General features: G+C 42.8%; 2 protein-coding genes across 2 annotated transcripts in view; one reads left to right on the top strand and one right to left on the bottom strand.

Moving 5' to 3' along the window:
- Positions 1-11917, bottom strand: part of LOC134657491 (homeobox protein Hmx-like) — a 279414-nt gene that overhangs the window by 139706 nt on the left and 127791 nt on the right. The gene's annotated exons all lie outside the window — the stretch shown is intronic.
- Positions 589-11505, top strand: LOC134657508 (tetraspanin-33-like). The gene is made up of 7 exons (XM_063513082.1): positions 589-843; positions 4251-4325; positions 5263-5391; positions 6875-7048; positions 8770-8949; positions 9799-9974; positions 11381-11505. Exons 1-7 carry the CDS (start codon positions 760-762, stop codon positions 11391-11393), a joined length of 831 nt encoding a protein of 276 aa, XP_063369152.1. The 5' UTR covers positions 589-759; the 3' UTR covers positions 11394-11505.

Genomic DNA, 11917 nt, shown 5'->3' with positions numbered 1-11917 from the left:
GAAGGGATATCGTCCCATAGAAAATTTGAATTTGGCGCCTTTTTTTACTGACGAGATTTGGTTGACCAGCTATAGTTCATTCCCGTTAAGAATGCTGTAAAATCATCATTGTCGGCCGGCCTAGCGATGTTCGTAACCAATGTAAGCAGGTCCTAATTCGACAGTAAGCTTTCAACTGATCACTGGGAACTTGTTTTTCTAATTATGTCTTATTAAAGTTATTATAGATGGTCAAGCAAACCTTGTCAGTAAAAAAAGGCGCGAAATTCAAATTTTCTATGGGACGATATCCCTTCGCGCCTACTTTTTTTAAATTTGCCGCCTTTTTCTACTGACAAGATCTGCTTGACCAAGTATAATTAAATATACTCTGGCAAGCCAACTTTTTCAATAGAAAAGGACGTAACATTCATTATTTGTAAGGAAGATCGATCCGTCGCGCCGATATTTTTCAAATTTGCCACCTTTTTACTGACGAAACTGATTTGGCAGAGTATAAATTGAGGGCAATTGACATTACGAATGGAGCCTTAAGATTTATTTGTACTGGTCATACAGTAAATGAAAAAAAAATTGATGTCTTGTCTATGCTCAGCTGTCAAACCAATAAAGTAATCGAGCGGACGTTGTGGTTGGAGAGACACAATTACTCATCAATGGATTATTTATATTTATGTTATTGTAAATAGTAAACCCAGTTGAATTTTTTCAACCCCCAAAATATTTTTATTATCTGTTATATGACGTAAAAAAATAATCATGCAGCGGCGAAGGGGACCAAACTTTACTTACGTTAGTGGTTGTGTGAAGTATATGATTTTTGTGCTGAATTTTGTGTTTTGGGTAAGTTTTAGCTAATGATCCTATGTGATAATTAACTATAGAAAGTAATTGGAGTGATAGTTATGTCATTGCATTGATTAGAAAAGAGTTCCTCGGTTTTACAGTGGCCTATTGTTGTATTGTGTACATGGTGATTCATTTTTCCCAGACTGGTGTTGGGTTAGCATTTAGCATTGTATCGAAATGTATAACTGAACGTAACCGCGACTATCTGTTTCCGCTGCGGTTATCTCAGTAGTGGTCGCGAATTGTTTTTTGCATTGATTTTAAACTGTCCTTGTTGTTAAACATTATACCTACTTATTTAATAAATGAAAAAAGCTTAAAATATATTCTTAGTCAATTTAACTTTAGAGCCATGGCTTGTCTTAGTAGTACAATGTATTATTAGTACTACAGTAGAATCCGCTTATAATGACATCGAAGGGAAGTGACAAAAACGTCATACTAAACGGATGTCATAGTTGATTAACTTCTTATTTTTATTGATTTTCCAAATTAATCTCAAATTACTTTGTGAGAGATGAGTTTTATTAACCTTGTACGAATTATCAACTTTCACCGAGAATAAAAATTAAATCAACCACTCACGCACTGAACATCCTCGCAGGGAAAGATGGGGACGGCCACGAAAACCAGCGAATTTGTCATAGCCGGACATAATTCCATAAAAGTAGGCTTTATAGGTTATAGTAAGCGGTTTGTCACTATAAGCGAAGTCATCTTATCCGACTTTGTCACAAAAAATTTCATTGCGTCATAATAAGCGGTGGGTCAGTATAGGCGGAGTCATAATAAACGGATTCCACTGTACAAGTACTTAATGAAAAAAAAACTGACTTATCCTTGTTTGGGAATATACTGAATTTTTTACATATTCATGTTGAGGAAGTAATTATTTAAATATCTATTCAAATATCATTATAAACCACTAATAACCTACTTCCTTTTAGATTTCCTCTTAGATAGGTGAGATATTGGTATATATTATATTTTGAACTTTTATTAAATAATAGAGGTGGAATACTCTAATCTGAAACCCGTGATAGGATTTAATAACCGACCATATTAAAAAAAATACACAGTTGAATCCTTATCGTCTTAGCTCAATAAATTTAGCGTAAGAAAAAAATTCAAAAAATTTGGCAGAACACCGACCACACAGAACGAGGCACTTCACAAGGAAAATGCCGCGCAAAGCAGTTCGGCCTGTGTAGACATGCCTCAGGTGAAGCAAATATTTTTGCCGCATAATATAGTTATCCATGCCGTAATCGGCAACGGCGACACTAGCTAATTACGAGCGTGAGCTTTGATATGGCTGGCAAAGCCGAACTTACTTGAACTTACTTTTAAAAACTCTATCGCAGGTGGGGCAGTAAAGTTGACCAGCCAGCCTATTATGGATAGCTTTATCCATCTTTATCCACGTGATAAAATAACTGTCACTGTTTAACACCGTGGGAAAGAAAGTGACGGACACCGTTTTATCACGCTGTCACGTAGACAAGAACGACCATCATATCCCTACAGAATTATTGTTAGGGTTAAATATTTTAATTGATTGTCCATAACATCTGTTTACATTCAGAATATTTTCAAGAAATGCTTATTAGGCCACCAAATTCATATTCCTCGCGTTGTCCCGGCATGTTGCCACGGCTCATGGGAGCCTGGGGTCCGCTTGGCAACTAATCCCAGTAATTAGCGTGGGCACTAGATTTTACGAAAGAGACTGCCATCTGACCTTCCAACCCAGAGGGTAAACTAGGCCCGTATTGGGATTAGTCCGGTTTCCTTACGATGTTTTCCTTCACCGAAAAGCGACTGGTAAATATCAAATAATATTTCGTACATAAGTTCCGAAAACCTCATTGGTACGAGCCGGGGTTCGAACCCGCGACCTCTGACCTTCCAACCCAGAGGGTAAACTAGGCCCGTATTGGGATTAGTCCGGTTTCCTTACGATGTTTTCCTTCACCGAAAAGCGACTGGTAAATATCAAATAATATTTCGTACATAAGTTCCGAAAACCTCATTGGTACGAGCCGGGGTTCGAACCCGCGACCTCCGGATTGCAAGACGCACGCTCTTACCGCTAGGCCACAAGCCACCAAATTCAACTTAATTCTAAATATATGAATGTGACAAATATTTCCCTGTATTGATGATGTCAATGTTTATGAATAATGGCAATACCCTGAGATTCATTTTGTCCTCTGCTACAATAATAAATGCCCAAATTTTTATCAATTATCAATATGCAGTAACCTTTTATGTTTACTACAGGTAGGGCTGCCATCTCTAAATTTGCCGAACCCGAACAAAAACATAAAAAAACCCGTACATTTGGCGTAAATCGCATTTTTTCCCCGGACTGTCCGAAAATAATATTATTAAAAAATCTATTAAATCCAATAAGGTGTTTCCTCACGAGTGTCCGGGTTTTCTCCAGACTAGGACAAATCCGGGCAAACCCGGACTAGGACAAATCCGGGCAAACCCGGACTAGGACAAATCCGAGGAGACTCGGACGGATGGCAGCCCTAACTACAGGAAAGGATATGATGTTAGCAGCTTTTGTACACAAAAAAATGGTTGTTAAACACTATACTGGTATTTGAGATAATATTGCAACAGATTGTAATTTGTAAGAAACAATGAAACATGCTGTCATGTTTGCTGACTTATAGTGGTTTAACCCTTTAACCGCCAGAGTCTGATATATAAGACATTACATATCCAGCTCATTTCGCCACAGTCTGATAAATAAGACAAAGATCTGATTTGGTTTTTACAGCACATTTATAACTCCCGGAACTATGCCAAGTTGCCAACCTTACTCTGCGTGGTACAATTACTGTGGCGACAAGAGCACGCTCGATCAAAAATTGCTGGCGGCTAAAAGGTTAAAGATAAATGGTGTTATTCATAAACGCGTTACTGGCCTGAATTAGCTATGAATCGTTTGTCTTTATCTCTCCTTTTGACTTCTATATGTGACGTTCCACGGCAAAAGGGACCTTATGGCACTTGGCGCTTACGTCGCATAGCGCCGCAATAATAATAGCGCGCGGCGGCGGAGCGGCGTTAATAATAGGGTAAGCGCCAACGGCCATAAGGTACCTTTACCCGTGGGACGTCACATATGTGTAAGAAAGGGATAAAACATAATTTAACTAAATTAGGCTCGTAAAGTTTTATGAATAAGGTGGTATCTCTATTCATCATCATATATTGCAAATGGAGAGGGCCCGAAATGGAGAAGAGTGGCCCACGACAGACCCCAATGGAGAGAGCTAGAGGAGGCCTTTGCCAAGCGGCACACTGAGCTTAGAGACATACTCTAACTCAGAACAAAAGGGCTTAATAGATAGATAGATATTGCAAATTTAATTGTTTTACAGTTGCTCGGAGGACTACTGATAGCCGTTGGATTATATGCATTCCTGGACAAATGGCAGGCTACAGGACTCATAAAGGTATGTTTCATTTTATCTAACCACTATCGGCAACATTGTACATGTGTATATTTTTTATTATTAAATAAAACTTAAATCTATCATTACAGGTTTTGCCTAATGTGATAGATAAGTAACAAACATATAACCAGAGTTTTTGACGATATAAATATAAACTTAATATTAACACAGTGGCCTTTGTAAAATCATTCAGGGAGCACGTAAATATGTCTATAGTATATTTTAGTTTGTAGTTTCTACTCTATTATCACACGTATGACCTGATTGTTCAACATTTCTGGGTGTTTAAAGTATTTTTGTTTTTTGTTGACCAATGATTTTATGCAAATTTTATGTTTAACGACTTTATTTTGTCCTTGTTAAGGTAGAAAATCAAATGGATTATATAAATGGAATATAGCATAAGAATTTTTTTGCAAACCCCTTTGGTCGACTAAAACTATAGCACCAATACCATATGTACTTTTAGTAACCTGTGATTTTGAATGAATTTTGTTTTCTCAACTTGAAATTTGTGGCCACCGCAACCCCACAGTAACCCCACAGGGCCCTACATCATGAAAATCACTGATTTACTTTCACATTCCCAGTTGGACACAGTATACGAGTACGACGTGAAAGTAGAAACTGTACGCTTTTAGTAACCTGTGATGTTTTTTCTTTTTTTCTAAACTTGAAATTTGTGGCCAACGCAACCTCATAGAGGCTTCGACCCCATAGGGCCCTACATCATGAAAATCACTGATTCACGTTCACATTCCCAGTTGGACGCAGTATACGAGTACGACGTGAAAGTAGAAAACTACGCTTTTAGTAACCTGTCATGTTTTTTCTTTTTTTTTTCTAAACTTGAAATTTGTGGCTACTGCAACCCCATAGAGGCGACCCCACAGGGCCCTATACCATGAAAATCACTGTTCTACGTTAACATTCCCAGCTGGACACAGTGTACGACGTGATGCTGAACATCAGCCTGTTGCTGGCGCTGCTCGGGGCCGTGGTGTTCGTCGTCAGCTTCGCGGGCTGCGTCGGAGCCCTGCGGGAAAACACGTGCCTGCTCAAATTTGTGAGTACTACTACAAAACCCTTCAGACTGAGCTTATATGCTGATGCCACCATGTATTTCTGGTGGCATCTGAGGGGATACACAGTGTACAATATGATGCTGAACATCAGCCTGTTGCTGGCGCTGCTCGGGGCCGTGGTGTTCGTAGTCAGCTTCGCGGGCTGCGTCGGAGCCCTGCGGGAAAACACGTGCCTGCTCAAATTCGTGAGTACTTTTACAAAACCCTTATTATTATTATAAGTTAGGCTCCAGCACAGCTTATGTATCACTGCGACCATCCCTGATCTATTGTGATCGCCAGCTACTACAACTCCCGATCCAAACCTGCAACTTCAAACAGCTGCAGGATCTTTTTGATCTCTAGAGACTTTAACACCTCCGGGCGCAATGTGTGTCCGCCCAGGATTAAGAGCCAACAGGAGCTAAGATTTAAATATTTTAGGTAAATATACCCGTCTCGCTAACGGAAGCGGCTCCTAAAACTAGTGCGATAAGGACAAGGCGAAAAATCCTGCGTAAAAATCTCAAAAATCGAGGTTTCGTACTCGACTGTTTCCTCCTCCAATACTTAACCAATCGTAACCAAATTTGGAAATCTAAATGATTATGACATTATCTGTGTCGGACCGTTTTGCTTTTTTGACTAATTGATGTCAGTTTTGAATAGCACGCCTCTCATTGCGGCATAGTCAATTAGGCCATTTTAGCCATTTTTGAAGGGCTCTAGCGCCTTAAAAAACAAAAATATCAAAAAAAGCAAAACGGTCCGACACAGATATTGACAATATTAATCTGTGTTGAAAAAATCATTGCTCTAGCTTCAAAACCCACGGAGGAAACAGTCGAGTACGTTTGTATGGAGAAATGACCAATCCTGTTGGCTCTTAACACCTCCGGGCGCAATGTGTGTCCGCCCAGGATTAAGTCACGAGTGCGCATTAGGCAAGGGCACTCTGCGAGGATGTGGCACCTCCTCTGCCTCCAGACTGAGCTTCAGCTTTAACTACAAAACCCTTCAGACTGAGCTTATATGCTGATGCCACCATGTATTTCTGGTGGCATCTGTTTTTAGGGGATCAAATCTAGGAGTATAGATGTCGGCATAACAGTTGAGGTGGTTGATTAACGATTACACACAGTTATGTGATACATAAAATACTAATTGCAAAAAGGTAAGTAGTGAATGAAGTAATCATTATATTTCAATAACTGAGCTGAGCGTTTTCCAAAAAAAATGTACATTTCATTCATGTCTTCAAAATATTGACTTCTTGGGCTCATTTTACTCAGAATCATTTGTACATTCACGCCTCATACATGAAAAAATGTGTCCTACAGGAAAATGCTCAGCTACAAATTAACAAAAAAAGCAAGCAGCAAGCAAGCAAAAACTATGTTATCGTAACGTCATCTTGCCCTATTTTAGAACTACTTCTAACTCTTACTAAAATTAATTGTAAATATGTCTTTTTCCACTTTCCAGTACTCCCTCTGTCTTCTAATCCTGTTCCTCGTGGAGATGGGCGGCGCCGTTTGTGGCTTTGCGTTCCCGCGCTCGCTTCACGGCTTCCTAGAGATCGGCTTCACGGAGCGAGTACTTCACGCGTATAGAGATGACCCTGATCTGCAGAACTTCATAGATTTTGCTCAGAGCGATGTGAGTATATTTGCTTCATGAGTTACCTCACAGCTTGCTAGAAATTGGTTCCACGGAGCGCGTACTTCACGCGTATAGAGATGACCCTGATCTGCAGAACTTCATAGATTTTGCTCAGAGCGACGTGAGTACATTTGCTTCATGAGTTACTTCATAGTTTCCTCGAGATCGGCTTCACGGAGCGCGTACTTCACGCGTATAGAGATGATCCTGATCTGCAGAACTTCATAGACTTTGCTCAGAGCGACGTGAGTACATTTGCTTCATGAGTTACTTCATAGGTTCCTCGAGATCGGCTTCACGGAGCGCGTACTTCACGCGTATAGAGATGACCCTGATCTGCAGAACTTCATAGCCTTTGCTCAGAGCGACGTGAGTACATTTGCTTCATGAGTTACTTCATAGTTTCCTCGAGATCGGCTTCACGGAGCGCGTACTTCAGGCGTATAGAGATGACCCTGATCTGCAGAACTTCATAGATTTTGCTCAGAGCGACGTGAGTACATTTGCTTCATGAGTTACTTCATAGTTTCCTCGAGATCGGCTTCACGGAGCGCGTACTTCACGCGTATAGAGATGACCCTGATCTGCAGAACTTCATAGATTTTGCTCAGAGCGACGTGAGTACATTTGCTTCATGAGTTACTTCATAGTTTCCTCGAGATCGGCTTCACGGAGCGCGTACTTCACGCGTATAGAGATGATCCTGATCTGCAGAACTTCATAGACTTTGCTCAGAGCGACGTGAGTACATTTGCTTCATGAGTTACTTCATAGTTTCCTCGAGATCGGCTTCACGGAGCGCGTACTTCACGCGTATAGAGATGATCCTGATCTGCAGAACTTCATAGATTTTGCTCAGAGCGACGTGAGTACATTTGCTTCATGAGTTACTTCATAGGTTCCTCGAGATCGGCTTCACGGAGCGAGTACTTCACGCGTATAGAGATGACCCTGATCTGCAGAACTTCATAGACTTTGCTCAGAGCGACGTGAGTACATTTGCTTCATGAGTTACTTCATAGGTTCCTCGAGATCGGCTTCACGGAGCGAGTACTTCACGCGTATAGAGATGACCCTGATCTGCAGAACTTCATAGACTTTGCTCAGAGCGACGTGAGTACATTTGCTTCATGAGTTACTTCATAGGTTCCTCGAGATCGGCTTCACGGAGCGCGTACTTCACGCGTATAGAGATGACCCTGATCTGCAGAACTTCATAGACTTTGCTCAGAGCGACGTGAGTACATTTGCTTCATGAGTTACTTCATAGCTTCCTCGAGATCGCTCCACGGAGCGCGTACTTCACGCGTATAGAGATGACCCTGATTTGCAGAACTTTATAGATTTTGCTCAGAGCGACGTGAGTATTTAATAAATAAATAGATATTATGCCCCCTACATAAATTGACTAAGCCGAAGTAAGATGGCTTGTGCTGTGGTGTATTATTTTAAAACTAAGAGCTCGTACACGTTTGTGCCCACGTGCGAGTTTGTATCCTGGTCACGGCACCAAAATGTACGATTATACCAATTAAAGCTTATCTCTAAGAAATTGCTTTTTAGTAATCAGTCTGCCCATCGAGTCTTAGGAGTCAAAAGTTGCCAGCCTAAACACGACTATGAGGTTTTCAATTTAGAATTCTGGGGCCTTCAGACTCAAGGTTTCACAACAAGGAGGTTTTTTCCCGTTTCAAGTTTTTAAAATGTATTTTTTTCAGTTCCACTGCTGCGGCTTGACTTCAGACGGGTACATGGATTGGTCGAAGAACGAGTACTTCAACTGTTCCTCACCATCCGTGGAGCGGTGCGGGGTTCCCTTCTCATGCTGCATCAACGCCACCGACATCGCCTCGGGGCTGGTCAACATCATGTGTGGATACGGGGCCCAGAACTATCCGGTAAGGACTTGCACCAAACACTAACCCGGGTTCAACCGGTTAAACTTGGAGCTACCATGGCTGCTGGTACAATTAGACACTGGGTTAACGGTTAGTGGGATGGTCCAAGTGACGCTAAGACTATTGAATTTGGCTCAAAATAGGTTATACCTCTCGCGTCGAATGATGGTCCCTATGACAGTTCCGTCAAGTCTCCTTTCGATGGGTTTTCAACATCATGTGCGGATATGGGGCTCAGAACTATCCGGTAAGAATATTTTTGTCAGTAACAGTAAATAAATCCTAATCCTTCTTTTTTGGGTTATAATACTAGCATAAGAAAAATGTGTATTCTCTCTGCTTATGCTGATTTGATAAGCGACTCTTGCCGAACTATAATTTTGCTCAAACTTCTTTGCTTTTGACTGCAACTTTTGTCTGTTTGGAATAATGATTTCGTTGATGAAAACTGTCCTATGCTTTTTGGACTCGAACCATCTCCATGCCAAAATTTCGTATAAATTCGTTCATTGAAAAAGTAAACACATATATAGACAGAGTTACTACAAAAAAAAACCTTTTTCATACAATAACAAAATAACTACTTTGTCATTTTTAACAAAACAAGAAAATTGTAAGTTCTTAACTAATTGAAGTTGTAAGTATACTTAACTTTCCTGCTATCCAAAAGGTTGTTTGATAGAGGTCGCTTTTTAGCGATAAGACCGCCTGTTGTTACCTAGTCTTAAGATATATATTATAATTACATAATGGAAATAAGACCACAAAACTGCCAGAAGACAGTCTATCAATTGCAAGCGAATACGTTAGAAAAACTCCAAAAACTGATTCAAACCCCCATCATTTCAGGTAGCCGAAGCCAGCAAGCGCGTCTGGACAAGCGGCTGCATAGAAATAGTTCGCTCTTGGATGGAACGTAACCTCTACACAATAGCGTCCGTGGCCCTGGGGGTAGCTCTGTCACAGCTTTTCGTCATCTACCTGGCCAAGACTCTAGAGGGACAGATCGAGCTGCAGAAATCCAGGTAAATGTGTATAAGTGTGCATGGCACGTAACCTCTACACTATAGCGTCCGTGGCCCTGGGGTGGCCCTGTCACAGCTGGTCGTCATCTACCTGGCCAAGACTCTAGAGGGCCAGATCGAGCTGCAGAAATCCAGGTAAATGTGTATAAGTGTGCATGGCACGTAACCTCTACACTATAGCGTCCGTGGCCCTGGGGTGGCCCTGTCACAGCTGGTCGTCATCTACCTGGCCAAGACTCTAGAGGGCCAGATCGAGCTGCAGAAATCCAGGTAAATGTGTATAAGTGTGCATGGCACGTAACCTCTACACTATAGCGTCCGTGGCCCTGGGGTGGCCCTGTCACAGCTGGTCGTCATCTACCTGGCCAAGACTCTAGAGGGCCAGATCGAGCTGCAGAAATCCAGGTAAATGTGTATAAGTGTGCATGGCACGTAACCTCTACACTATAGCGTCCGTGGCCCTGGGGTGGCCCTGTCCCAGCTGGTCGTCATCTACCTGGCCAAGACTCTAGAGGGCCAGATCGAGCTGCAGAAATCCAGGTAAATGTGTATAAGTGTGCATGGCACGTAACCTCTACACTATAGCGTCCGTGGCCCTGGGGTGGCCCTGTCACAGCTGGTCGTCATCTACCTGGCCAAGACTCTAGAGGGCCAGATCGAGCTGCAGAAATCCAGGTAAATGTGTATAAGTGTGCATGGCACGTAACCTCTACACTATAGCGTCCGTGGCCCTGGGGTGGCCCTGTCCCAGCTGGTCGTCATCTACCTGGCCAAGACTCTAGAGGGCCAGATCGAGCTGCAGAAATCCAGGTAAATGTGTATAAGTGTGCATGGCACGTAACCTCTACACTATAGCGTCCGTGGCCCTGGGGTGGCCCTGTCACAGCTGGTCGTCATCTACCTGGCCAAGACTCTAGAGGGCCAGATCGAGCTGCAGAAATCCAGGTAAATGTAGTAAAGTTTGAAATGAGTAATTTTTTTTTAAACAAAAAGAGGTACTTGAAATTTGGTAAGAGCTTTGGCTGAAATAAAACATGTTTTGTGTAAAGGGGCCCGCTGATTACCAGCCCGCCGGACGATATCGGCCTGTCAGGTTGTTTGTCACTGTCAACTTCTTGTTTTAACACATTCACTACCAGACAAAAAACGGCGCACTACCCCAGAATCCGGTCGTCTATAGTTGCGTATAAAACAACCCGCCCAGCGGGTTGTCTGGCATCTGAGCAAAGTTCACGAGCGCCCACCAGGTGGGTACCTGGCAGTGAATGTGTCAACTGACAGGCTGATGTCGTTCGGTGGATTGATAGTCAGCGGGGCCCTTAACGGTACAGTATATTGTATTCAATACATAGGCAGAAAAGTGAGAAATGTTGACACACATGTATGTGTTGTGTGTGTGTGTGCAGATGGCAGACATGAAACAGGGGCTCGGCGGGCGCCTACCGCGACGACGGCCGCCGCGCGCTGCTGTAGCCCGCCGCCCCCTCCACCCCCGCCCCCGCCCCCGCCGCCCCTGCCGCCCCCGCCCCTGCCCCCGTCGCCCCCGCCCCTGCCGCCCGCGCCGCCCCTGCCGCCCCCGCCCCCGCCCTGCACCTCTAACCGGTCTACAAGAAAAGAGAAGGTATGTGGAGCGGCCGGCAGCGCGTACGCCTCCGCTCCCGCTCATGCTCTACATCCCTTAAGAGCCAACAGGAGCTGAGATTTAAATATTTTAGGTAAATATACCCGTCTCGCTAACGGAAGCGGCTCCTAAAACGAGTGCGATAAGGACAAGGCGAAAAATCCTGCGTAAAAATCTCAAAAATCGAGGTTTCGTACTCGACTGTTTCCTCCTCCAAAACTTAACCAATCGTAACCAAATTTGGAAATCTAAATGATTATGACATTATCTGTGTCGGACCGTTTTGCTTTTTTGGCTAATTGATATAAGTTTTGAATAGCGC

Source organism: Cydia amplana, chromosome 20 (assembly GCF_948474715.1).
Source record: "Cydia amplana chromosome 20, ilCydAmpl1.1, whole genome shotgun sequence".
NCBI lineage: Eukaryota > Metazoa > Arthropoda > Insecta > Lepidoptera > Tortricidae > Cydia > Cydia amplana.
This window is presented reverse-complemented; position numbering and strand designations above follow the sequence as displayed.

What these genes read in the sequence shown, in the direction of transcription:
- LOC134657508 (XM_063513082.1), top strand. Translation starts at nt 760, where the DNA reads ATGCAGCGGCGAAGGGGACCAAACTTTACTTACGTTAGTGGTTGTGTG. An exon ending in AGGCTACAGGACTCATAAAG is followed by an intron (nt 4,326 to 5,262) that starts GTATGTTTCATT and finishes TAACATTCCCAG; the next exon opens with CTGGACACAGTGTACGACGT. An exon ending in ACACGTGCCTGCTCAAATTT is followed by an intron (nt 5,392 to 6,874) that starts GTGAGTACTACT and finishes TCCACTTTCCAG; the next exon opens with TACTCCCTCTGTCTTCTAAT.